Source organism: Pleurotus ostreatus (genome assembly GCF_014466165.1).
Source record: "Pleurotus ostreatus strain PC9 chromosome Unknown scaffold_7, whole genome shotgun sequence".
NCBI lineage: Eukaryota > Fungi > Basidiomycota > Agaricomycetes > Agaricales > Pleurotaceae > Pleurotus > Pleurotus ostreatus.
Genome location: NW_023503162.1, coordinates 999,810 through 1,014,407, shown reverse-complemented (window position 1 = coordinate 1,014,407; position 14,598 = coordinate 999,810). Strand labels below are relative to the sequence as shown.

The 14,598-nt window shown below is 50.7% G+C and overlaps 6 protein-coding genes and 1 non-coding gene across 7 annotated transcripts; 3 read left to right on the top strand and 4 right to left on the bottom strand.

The window, feature by feature from the left end:
- Positions 1-1,077: 1,077 nt before the first annotated feature.
- PC9H_009535 (uncharacterized protein) lies at positions 1,078-2,543 on the top strand (the record flags this gene model as incomplete). The annotated part of the gene is made up of 5 exons (XM_036779034.1): positions 1,078-1,343; positions 1,400-1,472; positions 1,529-1,777; positions 2,254-2,352; positions 2,403-2,543. The coding sequence occupies 5 exons, from the start codon at positions 1,078-1,080 to the stop codon at positions 2,541-2,543; spliced, it is 828 nt and encodes a 275-aa protein (XP_036628423.1).
- Positions 2,544-3,389: 846 nt separating this feature from the next.
- PC9H_009534 (uncharacterized protein) lies at positions 3,390-5,050 on the bottom strand (the record flags this gene model as incomplete). Its single annotated transcript, XM_036779033.1, has 6 exons — positions 3,390-3,437; positions 3,503-3,925; positions 3,988-4,218; positions 4,277-4,317; positions 4,376-4,560; positions 4,611-5,050. 6 exons carry the CDS (start codon positions 5,048-5,050, stop codon positions 3,390-3,392), a joined length of 1,368 nt encoding a protein of 455 aa, XP_036628422.1.
- Positions 5,051-6,064: 1,014 nt separating this feature from the next.
- Positions 6,065-8,864, top strand: PC9H_009533 (uncharacterized protein; the record flags this gene model as incomplete). Its single annotated transcript, XM_036779032.1, has 8 exons — positions 6,065-6,230; positions 6,283-6,456; positions 6,518-6,653; positions 6,707-6,997; positions 7,048-7,569; positions 7,619-8,171; positions 8,223-8,766; positions 8,827-8,864. The coding sequence occupies 8 exons, from the start codon at positions 6,065-6,067 to the stop codon at positions 8,862-8,864; spliced, it is 2,424 nt and encodes an 807-aa protein (XP_036628421.1).
- Positions 8,865-9,107: 243 nt separating this feature from the next.
- On the bottom strand, positions 9,108-9,180 carry PC9H_009532. The gene has a single exon. It is a non-coding gene; the product is annotated as a tRNA-Arg (tRNA).
- Positions 9,181-9,563: 383 nt separating this feature from the next.
- PC9H_009531 (uncharacterized protein) lies at positions 9,564-11,063 on the top strand (the record flags this gene model as incomplete). The annotated part of the gene is made up of 9 exons (XM_036779031.1): positions 9,564-9,734; positions 9,801-9,893; positions 9,949-10,119; positions 10,170-10,322; positions 10,372-10,478; positions 10,525-10,548; positions 10,599-10,720; positions 10,774-10,827; positions 10,882-11,063. The coding sequence occupies 9 exons, from the start codon at positions 9,564-9,566 to the stop codon at positions 11,061-11,063; spliced, it is 1,077 nt and encodes a 358-aa protein (XP_036628420.1).
- Positions 11,064-11,406: 343 nt separating this feature from the next.
- PC9H_009530 (uncharacterized protein) lies at positions 11,407-12,202 on the bottom strand (the record flags this gene model as incomplete). Its single annotated transcript, XM_036779030.1, has 2 exons — positions 11,407-12,136; positions 12,192-12,202. The coding sequence occupies 2 exons, from the start codon at positions 12,200-12,202 to the stop codon at positions 11,407-11,409; spliced, it is 741 nt and encodes a 246-aa protein (XP_036628419.1).
- Positions 12,203-13,035: 833 nt separating this feature from the next.
- Positions 13,036-13,541, bottom strand: PC9H_009529 (uncharacterized protein; the record flags this gene model as incomplete). The annotated part of the gene is made up of 2 exons (XM_036779029.1): positions 13,036-13,410; positions 13,473-13,541. 2 exons carry the CDS (start codon positions 13,539-13,541, stop codon positions 13,036-13,038), a joined length of 444 nt encoding a protein of 147 aa, XP_036628418.1.
- Between the last annotated feature and the right edge of the window lie 1,057 nt (positions 13,542-14,598).

The window sequence follows — 14,598 nt, the reverse complement described above, 5'->3', positions numbered from 1 at the left end:
AGTTTCACCATGCGTCTAATATAAACACAGTCGGGCGTTGGTCGAAACCGTTTTGAGCGACTATCAACCGCTTATGGGGAGGAACACATGGGCCATCGGAGCAAGTGTCAGGGGGCATGGGCACGCCCTACAATCTAACTCTTCAGCAGAAGAAGTCGTAGGGCGTAACATTACTGGGGGACTGGCGCACGTTTGCTTGTCGGGTAGCGAGCGTTTCCCCAGGATCATGATGTTGAATCACGGGCGTTGGCGTTGGGCGAGAATGTTGGCACTCTCCGCCATATGAAGGTCCCAGGAAGAACTCCTCCACGAAACTCGGGACTAATTTAGCCTATCTGTACACGACAGCAGGCTAAATGGAGCTTCAAAACACACGCACGAGGCGGCCTTCTATTCCCACTGAGCAGTGTCTCATCGCCGACCAGAGTTCACGAACAGAGCGAGGAGAGAAGACCAGCGTGATAATTGAACGGAGGAACGCACAACTCGTCGGCCCCTGAAAGTGATCGCGGAATGTCTCCCGCCAAGATCTCGCGACTGTGACCAAGACAACCAAGGCAAGTGCGTCACAGTTGACAGGGTTTTTTGTGATTTATTTATCGCGTGCTATATAGGACGGTACTCAACTCTCTATCATCCGCTAGTACCTACCAATGGCCAGCGAAGCACATGTCTTACATCAACCTTGCATTGAGGCATTCCGGAGAAACAGAGATAGCAAGTTCACTACTGTTCAATATCAAACCTTCGCGCCCATTAAACTCTATCTCTGATTGTGCAGATAAACTGACAGATACATGGAAGTGGAATCGTACTCAGCATGACCAATCGATTGACGGAACTTGAGGTTTGATACCCTACAGTTGAGTCGTACCGTTCAGCTTCAGCTAATATGACCCGTAGATAGTATTCGGGCTTCCTCATTAGCTAGGACCGATGTTCACGGTCACATATGTATTATGACTCGATGACTATCGGCATGACTTCCCGCAGTAATTGATGCACTGCCCGGGCCATCGGCGAGCCGTATACATATAGCAGCCTCCCCACAGAACCCCCACATATCACATATTTCAGATGATCACCAACAGCAATCTATCGCTCACCCTCACTCCGGATAACCCGAGTAATTGCGATCTGACCGACGCTGAAATAGGCAAAGTCGTATACCATGTTTTCACCGTCTTCGATCCCCAAACTACTACCATCGTGGAGAATGCCGCAGGAGAGAAGATCGCATCGTGGGAGTGGAGTGACGTGCGATCAGACGTTCTTACGCTGGGAAATGCGCCACCAGTATCCTCGAGCGTTTGGTTGAAGAAGAGTATGGTGCCGTTCAAGGAGTGCGTTGCTTAATTTATATTTATAATCGGCCGGGCTCAATATGAGCTCCAAATAGCACTGTCATCTTCACAGGTACCGATACAAAGACCTACAAGTGGAAAGGTAACAGCCTCGGAAGCTCTCTCGAGGTGAATACATTCGCACTTCCTACCCCTATCTACCCCTCAAGGCCTCGTTCCCCTAGCTCTTTTCTCCGGACGACAAATCCTCAGCTATCGCGCGATTCACCAAGTCGTATCGAGTGAAGAACCAAAATACCGATCCTCCTACATATACCACCACCCCATCGCAACTTGTTATAGCGGGATATGTCGTCTCGGGCGACTTCTCCTCCCCTGATCACGAGGCACTACGCCTGCAAGATCTCATTGTGGTATCATTCCTCATGCTTGAAAAGAGCAAGCGGGCGCGCGACAAATCTGTAACAAATAGGGTAAATACCATAGCCCATCCTTCTTTCACCCTTTCGAATGCAGTCGCTGCGTAGAAAGTAACGTATGTTTATCCAAGGGAGCCAATGTCATATGTACGCTTGCAATGCTGTTCAGCGGCGGCTTGTGCTCAATAGACCCGTATACGTATATGAACCTACTCTCAAACCTTTCTCTCCATCGCACGCTCCCTCGCCATCTCCCACTATTTGTCGCAATGCACAAGTTAGTCCCATCTTCAATAACAAACCTCCGTGCCCATTGAACTCTATCTGATAATAGAGGCGAACTGCTTTATGGAAGTGGCACCGTAAGCCATGCCCATTGATCGATGGGTGTCCGTTACAACGTAGTTGTACCGTATACAGCATTCGTTAGCTGGGTCCGATGTTCACGTACAATTCCACATGCACACTATACGACTAAACTTCCGCAGCAACTGATGTACTGCCGCACACATATAACAGTCTGTTCACAGTCCAAACACCGTGTCTTCACCGTCTTCAACCCCAAGACTACTACCGTCGTGGAGAATAATGCTGCTGCAGAGAGAATCGAATCTTTGGAGTGGAATGATGTATGGTCGACGTTCTTTACTTTGGAAAATGCGCCTCCAATGTCCTCGAGTGTTTAGTTGTTGAAGAAGACTATAGTGTCATTCAAAGAGTGGGTGACTGTATTTACCACCCTCCCCGCTCCGCTCAAAACGAACTTCGAACCATTCGCACCGTTGCCTTTACGGGTCTCGATAACAAGACTTACAAATAAAAAGATAACACCCCCGGAAGGATTCTCAAGGTCAGCGCCGTTCCCACGCCTGACCCCTGACTATACTCCTAATACCCCCACCTTTTCTCTCTAGACGATAAATCCTCTGCTATCGCTCGACTCACAAAGTCCCATCGTATAAAGAAGCAAAAAACCGACCCACTTGTGGGGTCAGTGCGAAGAAGGATATGTTGTGCATTTACAAAACACCCTGTGATCTGTACGTTTGTAGGGTATCTTTGTGAATAAGATAGGCCATAGGGACTATAATCGCTCTTGCCACACTCTACACCGTGGCTAGCTGAGGGAAAGAGGCAGCACGTACGCTCAAGAGTACCCGCGAGTGATAGAGTTTGGCTATAGCGCCTCGTGACACCGGCTGGCGTCCTACCATAATACTGGGTCCAGACAGGCAGTAGTCGACGTGCGCCGTGCCCATGTACGCTTATACGTCCAGCTCAATCGGACAGTTGAAATTTTTGACCCAATAGCAAGATGAGACCCAGTAACCTCCTTCAAGACTTCAGATTGAGAATCACTATGCATGCAATTTTCCGAGGTAGCTTAGAGGCCGTTTAGTGCTAGAAACAACGAAAGGACGTACTCAGTGATCTGCACCCGATCTTTGAGAACTTTGAGAATGAGATAGTAGGCGACGTCGGGTGTACTCAGAAAATAGATGTAGCAAGTGCTAGCAACTCACGCGCACTCTGTCGGGTGGATCATGCAGTGACACATTAAAGTTAATACAGGGTTATGATAAACACTAACCAATCCATTATCCGATAGTCCACGGTTCGTTCTAGCAGCGGCCTGCCCAATCGTCCCTTGATAATGTATATGAATTTAGTCCCAGAACTTCTTCGCCAAAGCGCATTCCCGCGCCATCTCCAACTATTTGACGGGTGAGAAGCACAAGTTAGTTCCACAAACTCTATAAGGGGGGAAGCCGCCATTACCTGTTCGTCGGTCCTACAAACCAACAACTTCTTCCCCTTCTTCCCGACGACCTCTCCGTCAGGCCTGCCCGCGCCCAGATCCACGACGACACCCTCCGACGCATCCATCCCTTCATTCTTCTCCGCATCGACCGCCTCGAACCCTAAGCACGCCATCTTCCCTCCAATAACCCGCCTTACCTCCTTGCTCCTTTCCCCAATGCCCCCTGAGAACACCAGCGCGTCGACCTCCCCGTTCAGCTTGAGGTAATACCCCCCGACGTAGTCGACAATACGGTCGATGAGGAGATCGAATGCCAACCGGTTCGCGTTGTTCTCGTAGTCGGGGTCAGAAGAAAGATCGGCTTTGGCAGTGACCTGGGCGAAGTCGGTAGTGCCCGTGAGGGCCTTCCACCCCGATTGGGTGTTGAGGATGTGTTCTGCCTATACGTGGAGAGGTAGGGGTCAATACAGTCAGGTTAAAGCATACATGTGGATGAACGTACTTCGGTAACGTGCAATTGCACGGCGGATTTACGGTCATGGGTAATTTTACCCGCTTTGTTCGTGTAGTGGAATATCAAGCTCGGGTCGATGGCGCCAGCACGCGTCGCGCCAGGAAGCCCATTCAACGGCGTAAGCCCCATAGATGTGTCGAGGGATTTTCCCTCTTTGATAGCACAGGCAGACGCGCCGGAGCCGAGATGCAGTACGATGAGATTCAGTTCTGATGGGAGCTGGATATAGATACACGTTAGAGATCAGAAACGGAGGTAAACGCATATATATGCGCACCTTTTCTAGATGTCGAGCGACTGAACGTAGGATAAACGCGTCTAATGAACAATTGAACTCAATCAGACGCATATATACGCATATATGACCAGAACTCACAGCTAAGGCCATGGAATCCGTATTTCTTAAGACCTCTCTTCTTCGCTATCGTTTGGTTGATTGCGTAGCTTGAGATATGGGCTGGCATAGGCCGGTGGAATGCGGTATCAAAGTATGCGATTGACTGCGCCGATGGTATATTGGCTATGCATGCCTTGATCACGGACAGCGCTGCACCGTTGTGCCTTGAATTGAGTCAGCAACATCGCAAAGGTAATCGAACGACAAAACTTACAATGGTGCCAAATCAGAAAGCCTTTCAATGTGATGAAAACTCTCGTCGGATATGATAACAGGATCACTGTAGTTTCCACCATGAACGACACGGTGGCATATCCTTTGTATGCGCTCCCTGTCAATATTGGCTTCCTGCTTCAGATAATCCAGGAAATGGGCAAACGCGCTGGCGTGGTCAGTAATCGAGTCCACCGGCTCGTCCTTCACGTCTGTCGCCTGCTCGCTGACGATGCCATCGGCGTTGGCGACCTTGAAGGAGAACTTTGCAGGGGGCGCCGATATATTGGAAATCGATGACGTCAGCAGCAACGCGACGGGATCCACGCCCAGCACGAATTCATGGGAGTGCACGGCATAGAGGGAGATCTTCAGTGACGACGAGCCAGCATTGACCGAGAGCGCGAGGGGCTCTGGGGACTGGTCGGAGGGGGAGGACATGGTGAAAGGTAGAAGTGAATGAATGAGTGCACCCTCGATCAGGGCGCGTGTAGATATGGGAGCGATAAACTTAGATCGCCACGATAATCGTGCCCTCTGCAACCTCCGATGGAGAAATTTCAAGGAACTCCATGCCCAGGCTCCGTCCACCTAGAGCATCGCCCAGAATCGCTGATACGAACGTGTCCATCGCGGCGAATATTTGGCCTCGGATTCAGTGCAGCGTGCATGGTGAAACTCTGGGGAACTGCACCCCGACGCGCTTATCGTAGCCGCCACTGAATAGATGGGCCCTGCCTAGATTTGAGGGGGCAATTATCGAGCTATCATTGGATATACCGATGGTGACCTCTGATACGCTGCCTCCCAAGCACAGGTCGTTCGGTGAGCCTGGGACCGCTTGCATCAAGCCTAGGCGTAGGCGGTGTGTCGCTGAGTTCTGGCCAGCGTCACATGCTCAAGGCTGCTCAAGACCTTGGACACTCGCCATTGGACCCGCCAGCCAAAGGCATATTCAATAGCCATCTGTGTGGCCGACGAGTGACGAACGAGGTGAGATTAGAGGTAAAAGAGGAACGTTGGCTGCATCGTCCACAACGAACGATCACAAATACTGAATTACCACGGTCAATAAACACATTCTCACGGTCAATACCCGGCAAAGCCATTCCAGACCTGCGCAATGTGGTCACAGTCGCGGTGTTGAGTAGGTTGTGCGGTGAAGACCTTGTGCGTCCATCAGATTTCATCAATTCGCGCAGCATCCAATAGATAAAAGGCGGTATCCTGCACCAACATGGTCCAGGCAGCGGTGACAGATGTCCAGATCAGAGGGTCTCGGCTCATTTATTCCGCCCACTCCAATCTGACTGGCGCGGTATTGGCAAACAATCCGTGCATACACCCGTAGTGCACCATAACACTCCACCTATAAAGCCAAATGCCTCCAACCCTTCTCTCTCCACTACCACAACATCGCAAGCCTCGTTCTCGTTCTCGTCCTCCATAACCATCATGCCTGGACAAGAACTCTTCCAACCAAATCCACCTGCTGACCCTTCCCAGCTCCCGGATTCCATCCTCGAGTACAGCGTCAAGCTCAACACCAAAGATTACCTTAAACCCGATGAACTCAAGAATATCCAAATGTTCCGTCGCGCTGCAGACTACATCGCAGCGGGTAAGCGTTTAACGTTGCCATTAATACGCATGTCTTCTGACGATGATCGCAGCGATGATATTCTTGAACGACAACGTTCTTCTCAAAGATAAACTCACCCACGATCAGATCAAGCCTCGTCTTCTTGGACACTGGGGAACATGCCCCGGTCTTACCATGGTATATGCGCACATCAACAGGCTTATTCGCAATAACGGAATTGAGGCACTCTATGTCGTCGGCCCCGGTAGGCGCATATAGTCATACCTTTCGTCATTGGCGCTGATCCACAACGATCTCATCAATAGGTCATGGAGCTCCAGCAATCTTATCTTGCTTGTGGCTAGAGGACTCCATGAGCCCTTTCATGCCCGAGATTACTCAAGATAACGCCGGGCTCAAGAAGCTGATCTCGCGATTCAGTGCCCCCGGAGGCTTCCCAAGGTTTGGATTCGCGCCGATCTACATTTACAGGAAGATCTAACTAAGTACCATAGTCATATCAACGCTGCCACCCCAGGCGCCATCCACGAAGGTGGTGAGCTTGGGTACGCGCTCAGTGTTTCCTTTGGTGCCGTCATGGACAAGCCCGACCTCGTCGTCGCTTGCATTGTCGGTGACGGTGAGGCCGAGACAGGTCCCACTGCAACTGCCTGGCACGCATACAAGTACATCGACCCCGCCGAGTCTGGCGCCGTCATCCCTATCGTCCACGTCAATGGCTTCAAGATTTCTGAGCGTACTATCTACGGCACGATGGACAACAAAGAAATGACCGCCCTCTTCACGTAAGCCTATCTGACATCCGATCAGGCCCACATACTTACTTTGCTTATAGCGGTTATGGTTATCAAGTCCGAATTGTCGAAGATCTCGAAAACATCGATCAAGATCTCGCTGCCTCTATGGATTGGGCTCTTGGCGAAATCCGCACAATCCAGAAGGCTGCACGCTCAGGAAATCCCATCGTCAAGCCCAGATGGCCAGTACTCATCCTCCGTACACCCAAGGGTTGGTTCGGTCCCAAGGCCTTCCACGGAGAGCTCATCGAGGGCTCCTTCCACTCTCACCAAGTCCCCTTACCTAACGCAAAGACCTCTGATGAAGAACTTTCTGCACTTCACGATTGGCTCAGTTCCTACAAGCCCGAGGAACTCTTCACCGAGTCGGGTGTGCCCGTCCCAGAGGTGCTCAGCATCATTCCGGAAAAGGCACAACTCAAGCTCGGTCAAAACCCCGACAGCTATAGCACATACGTTCCTCTGATCACTCCAGACTGGAAGCCTCTTTGCGGAGAAAGGGGCTCGCAAGATAGTTGCATGAAGGCCGTTGGTCGCTTCCTTAAGGAAGTTGTCAAAGAGTGAGTTGCCCCCCAATGTCCTCCTACTCTCGCGTTAACCTCGTCGCAGGAATCCCACTACCTTCCGAGTTTTCTCCCCCGATGAATTGGTTTCCAACAAGCTTGACGCCGTCCTCGACGACAGCGGCCGTAACTTCCAATGGGATATCGCCTCTCGCGGTAAGGGAGGTCGTGTAATTGAAATCCTTTCCGAGCACACTTGCCAAGGTATGCTCCAAGGCTACACCCTCACCGGCCGTACCGGTCTCTTCCCATCCTACGAAGCCTTCCTCGGCATCGTCCACACCATGATGGTCCAGTACGCCAAGTTCGCCAAAATGGCCGTTGAAACTACATGGCGCCAGGACGTCGGCTCGCTGAACTATATCGAAACATCGACGTGGGCGCGTCAAGAACACAACGGGTTCTCGCATCAGAACCCAAGCTTCATCGGCGCCGTCTTGAACCTCAAGGCCCGCTTCGCTAGGGTCTACCTCCCTCCTGATGCCAACTGCTTCTTGTCGACTGTGTCTCACTGCTTGCGGGCGAAGAACTACGTCAACTTGATGGTAGGCAGCAAGCAACCGACCCCGGTGTGGTTGTCTCCCGAAGAAGCCGACCAAGTACGAGCTTCACCCTTGTTCCACAGACCCCACTCTAATCATCATCTTTAGCATTGTATCGCTGGTGCCTCAATCTGGAAGTTTGCTAGCACCGACGGTGGTGTTGACCCGGACGTCACTCTTGTTGGCATTGGTGTGGAAGTCACCTTTGAAGTTATTGCCGCCGCTGCCCTCCTCCGCAAGCTCGTCCCAGAACTCCGCGTCCGCGTCGTCAACGTCACGGATCTCATGATCCTCAGCTCTAGCGGCACGCACCCGCACTCGCTCACCGACGAGGCCTTCGACAGCCTCTTCACCAAGGACAAGCCAATCCACTTCAACTACCATGGTTACCCCATCGAGCTGAAGGGTCTGCTGTTCGGCCGCCCGCGGTTGGATCGTATTACAATGGAGGGATACAAGGAGGAGGGAACGACTACTTCGCCTTTCGATATGATGCTTTGCAATAACACATCGAGATATGATGTTGCTATCGCTGCTGTTCGTGCTGGTGCACGCGTCAACCCCAAGGTGGCTGTCGACGCCCACGCGAAGGAGTCGTATATCAAGCATCTCATCAAGAAGGATCGTGATTTCATCCTCGAACACGGAAAAGGTTAGTGTCTTTGATCACAATATTCATATTTTTTTCACTGATTTGTTGCCTTCACTCTAGATCAAGACGACTGCTTCGATACTCCCAAGTTCGATTAAGCTTGGCATTGCACATCTTCGTTCTTCCACGATCAATTGTTTCTTTACATATCAGTGCATCACTTCATCCCGGTACCACTTCGGATCCATCCAGTAGATTATTCCCTCTTTTCTCTCTCCAACAATTAAAAGGACTTGTGTTGTATACATGTAGTGCGATTCTCTAGGGCTCTGATAGATACTCTTAATAAAATGCTTTGTCTTCAAATGTTTTCGAAAAAGAAAGGAATGGACCTGGTTTGTAACCAACGGTGGGACTCGAACCCACAGCCTTTGCCTCCGGAAAGCAACACACTAACCATTGTGCTACGTTGGCTTCTGCAATAATCAGATGACCTAGCAGTGTTCAACAACTAGACTTTTGCGTCGAACATTTCGAACATTTCGAACATTCGACTCGAAATGTCTTCTACTGCCGGGTTCAAAGTGCTTTCAGTACCCAATCGAAGAGGACACTTGTCGTGTCTCCTGGCTCTGCCAAAGATCTTACGACACTGGTTTTGTGATTACTGTGATTGAATTCAGGAAGATTCAGGAGGTGAGGGTATACTTAGCGCCCGAGTCATGTGTAAACACCTCCAAACGGCGCTTGACATAGAATATCCAGCCTTGCCACTCTCGGGCAAGGATATTATTCACCGTCCACTTGCAATCGTACATCCATCCTAAGGACGTCAAGGAAATCACAAAGAACTCAACATGTCATTTTTTGGCTCCGGCACGGGCGCAGCGGCCGTGAACACCAGCAATTCTACCGCCGCAGAGAAGGACATTGAGGTTGAGGTTGCCGATCCGCCATCCGACTCGATATCTTCACTTTCATTCTCCGGCCAGGCGGACTACCTCGCAGCGGGGAGCTGGGACAACAACGTGAGTCGGTTCTGGACGTGCTTACGCGTCGTAAGCTCAAATTCGACGCGTTCGTGTCGATCGCAGGTTCGGATATATGAGGTAGGTGCTAACGGCCAGACGCAGGGGAAGGCCATGTATTCGCACCAAGGACCGGTCCTGAGTGTCTGCTGGAACAAAGTGGGTGGCCTTCTGCTCTCAGCAAACAATCCTAACGATGGGTTTCTTTGGCTAGGAGGGCAACAAAATCATTTCAGGAGGTGCAGATAATGTGGCGCGCATGTTCGACGTCACAACGGGCCAGGCCGCCCCGGTCGCTCAGCACGATGCACCGGTGAGATGCGTCAAGTGGGTCGACGCGCAAGGGGGGATATTGGCAACAGGGAGCTGGGATAAAACGATAAAGGTGACTGCCCAAATACTCCGGATCCTAGTTGAGCTCACTGATTCGAACAGTACTGGGACCTGCGCACTCCAAACCCCGTAGCGACGGTCCAGCTTCCCGAACGCTGTTATACTATGGACGTCCAGTACCCTCTAATGGTTGTAGGCACAGCCGAGCGACACATACAGATATTCAACCTGACCAACCCCACCACGCCTTATAAGGTATTCGTCTCTCCTCCGTTATCTTGTGGTGATACTTACCTCGAATAAGACTACTATATCTCCCCTCAAGTGGCAAACTCGCGTAGTATCCTGTTTTACAGCAGCCACAACCTCCGGATTCGCTGTGGGCAGTGTCGAGGGGAGAGTGGCCATCCAGTACGTGGACTCCTAGCCGGGGGAGCATTATTATTGATTGAACCAGATATGTGGAAGATAAGGACGCCAAGTAAGACTTATACTATGTCCAGTTACCCTTCCGGCTAACACGCCCATCAGGGACAATTTCTCTTTCAAATGCCATCGACGTGACTCTTCGGCCAATATCAAGGATCAAGCACTAGTGTATGCCGTTAACGATATTTCATTCCACCCTGTGCATGGCACGTTCTCCACCTGCGGTATGTTCCCTCTCTCTCTACTCAAGCGCCAGTCATGTAAGGATGCTTCCTAGGTTCTGACGGAGGGATTCACTTCTGGGACAAAGATGCTCGCAGTCGGCTAAAGTGTAAGCGCCGTCCTCTTCCGATTTTTCTCGTATTCAATGTTTCCATCCATGCAGCCTTTGACACCGCTCCTGGTCCGATCTCTGCTACCACATTCAACCGCAACGGCAGCATCTTCGCCTACGCCATATCATACGACTGGTCGAAGGGACACTCGGGAATGACACCAGGTCACCCGAACAAAATCATGCTCCACGCTTGCAAAGACGACGAAGTGAAGAAGCGACAGAAGAAGTAATAGATGGCAATTGACACCCGCATCCATACGTACCATTTTTACCTCTTGCTATCTCATCGTGTCGATTTCTGTGGGCTTTGTATTTGCGATATTGACCCATGTCTGTTTCTTTAGTGCTATGCATGTCATGTACGGCAGCCGAGCCTGTTAATTGACTCGCTTCGCCTTGGACGGCGAAGGAGATGTGTACTAGATCTGAGCAACAATGTTCGATCCATTTTGAGCATCAAGGCCTTAAACGTCAAATAATCAAGCACGTAGAATGTGGCGCAGATGCTTGCAAATGTCCTTCTCTGTTGTCCACTAACCGGTCTATCGCTTGATGGGTAAGCCTACAGGTAAATCACTCCACTAATTCAAATACAGGGCCATGCTTGCCTACATTGCCTCTGACAATGACCCCGCCTTGATCAAGAACCCAATTGTCAGCTTCGAGTGCCTCCCGGTCTAACTGTAATGTCTCATCTTCGCGCTTATCTGACAACTTCTTATCCTTCAACTCTCCATCCAATCCCCCCCAATACGAGGTCGCAACGTCGTTGAGAATGCGTTCATCCGTCCAGACACGGTACTTCAACCCCGGTGTCAAATCCTCGCACTTGACTGTGGGCTCGCGGCTCAGCATTCGCTCCAAGGGAAGGGGGTGTTCTATCAGAAGTACGCCAGCGTTCTTTGGGGGGACAGTGACGAACTTCAACCATTCGATCTCCTCCAGATCTTTGTTCGCTGTCTCTGTACGAGCGTAGTGTGGTTGTGTGGTTGTGGATAGTGCGATGGATTTGCTTGGATCGGTGATACACTCAAGGCGGAACGCCCCACGAATGTATGAATCTACATCCAGTGCAGTGCGACCAGTCGCGATAGTTATAGGGGCGGACGCTCTCGGAGAGGCGAAGACGCGTACGGAGAGAATTAGACGGAAGTTGTCATCTGGGTTGGAGAGGGAAAGCGTCGGCGATGATGTGGTGATTTCTACTTTCAGAATGACGGTGTCCGATCCTGCATCGTCAAGCGAGTCGTCGTCCAGTGGATTGACGTCCCCGTATTCTTTGGGATTGCGGCGGAGTGTGCTACTATTCGTGGATGTAAGTGCTTCTCTTCATCTGATCATTGTCTTGGGAGAATCACCTGCGCGCCATTTGACTTGCTGTTTGACCAGCACTCCTGAACTCCAGCTACTTATATACGATATGATATGAAACAGCCATCATGTGGGTAATCTCTACAAGGCTGTGTGTCGCTAAGTTTCATACAACGATAAACATAGATCATCGCAAAACGCCTGATGGCTGGAAGTAACCCCAAGTCCTCGCTCGGGCGCTCGAGATTCAAAGGCGCAGGTTGCAACAATGATGGGTTTGCACTTGTGGATCGTCCAGCATAACAGATGAACTATATACGCATTGCAACCTGTTGCATGATTTCTTGCGTGTGAGTTGGGCGGACTTCCTAGCTACGTCTCAAACTTATGCTTCGTATATAGCATCGAGTTGGTTTCTAGACGGAGCCTTTTGTTTACAGGCCCCGCAAATTCACCATTGAATGTGGGAACTATTTATGTAAACAGCCCTCATCCTAGGATTACTTACTTCCCAGTTTCGCCACCGTTTCTTCTCAGCCATTCAGAAGCAATACGCGTACATATTTGACTTCTCGCCTACACGCGGATACTCAGTACATCAGTTTGCGTTCGCACCGGATACCGTGTCTAGTCAGTTCTTCTCACTGCTACGTTGTTGTTACTTACTTCGTTTCGGGGTTTTGCAAATGGATAAAGTTCAGCAAAGCGGCAACGCTGAGGCCTGAACTAATACTATCTTCAAGTAGTGAACTATGATTTACCCAAATACTCAAACCTGTGTATTCGGTCAGAAGGAGTAAGTCGCAGTGTATCATCCAATTCCATAATCCTAAACTTGTACAAATCACAGAACTAATATTGGCCTTGGTCTCCTTTCCCCTCTCCCTTCAATTAGGTGAATGGGACGTTGATGGACCTGGTGCCAGGGGTGAAGCAGAAGCCCCCATCGAGTCTCGTCCCGCAGGAATTGAACGTGTTACAGCTTCCTCCACACCCGCCTCTGTCGCAGAACGCGACATCCGTCGTAGCCATCAGGCAGGTGGTGTCTGGAGCGTTGAGACAGGCACTATTTCCTTCGTAGACAGTACAGTCGCCTCCGCAAACGGACCCACTGCGGCGGTTGCAGTAGACTACCCTCGTATTGAGGGCGCTACGCTTGGCCAGAGGTCCTTTGGCGCTGCCGGTGAAGGTAAGGACCGCATCTGTAGTGCGGAGCCAGTCGTCGAATTCTGCATTGCTGACGATGGATGCCTCGACGTCCCTGTTCTGTTGAAATACAGGTCAGCAATGATCGATACGTGCAGCAAGATTGGCAAGACCATACATACATAGGCAGGGCTAGCAAGGACCATGGTCGCGAGCGCGACAACGGAGACGAGTCTGAGAGTGAATTGCATTGTGTAGAGACGAATCTGCTGAGTGTCAACTGGGAAAGCTGACTGTCTGAACCAGTAGGTCTTTGAACGCCTTTTATACTGTCCTGCGCCATTTCAAAATGAATTTATAGGACCTACCGTCCTCGGAGGAACGAGGACGACATGTGAGGTCAAGATCGTTCCGTATTTGGGCTGATGATTCTAGCGGTTTTCTACCTGGAAGGGCCGTACGCCCCGTAAGACAAGCACGGAGCATTTATCGACCGCCGCTTCTCGCGTCTGGCATCTTACCGTATGACCCAGACAGCAGAGATCAGTATCCTTACGGCTTCGCGGGGTTGAATTACTAGTATTGGTGCCCGGCTCGGAACCTACATCCTGGTACTGCTAGCCGCAACATCCCGAGGCGGATTGCGATCAGATTTAAGTCGCTTCCGTCCTGGATTCAAAAGCTTAAAACCTGCTTCGCACGGTCTCCGTAAAAGCGTCGTGGCTACACCAATCCCATTCTACAAGGCATTGTCTCAAGTACTAGAGGGAGGCCCTGTGGTCACTCCCCAGGAGTCCTGGTGCACAACCGCCTTCCTCCAACTCTGTGAGAGAGTGAAACAAGTTTTGGGACATGGAGAAGGGCGACTTCAGCAAGGTAGGTAATTGATGTCCTCGGTGCCCAGGCCTACAGAATGGTATATCCTCAAGTTGATGCCATATACTGAAATAAGTGTTGGCCTTTACTAGAATAGATGCATCCCCCCGAGTGGGGCTGGCCTTCTTTCCGCCTGGCCTGACAGATTGTCGTAATTGTGTTCTCCCGACTAATCGAGGTGAAACGATTCCATATGTACCAGGAAGTAGATGCCGAACCCGGTACTCAATTAATCACCGCCCGCAGTTCAATGAATCGTTGGAATGATCAGAATATACAGCCAATGATATCTTCTGACTGAGGCCGCGGGGTGACAAGAATAGATAAATCCCTGTCATTGTGTCACAACGCATATGGCGGCCTTCCTAAGAATAACTAGTTTTTACAACGCCAACCTTTTAAGAAAAGCCCGCTAGAATCATCAGCCCAAAT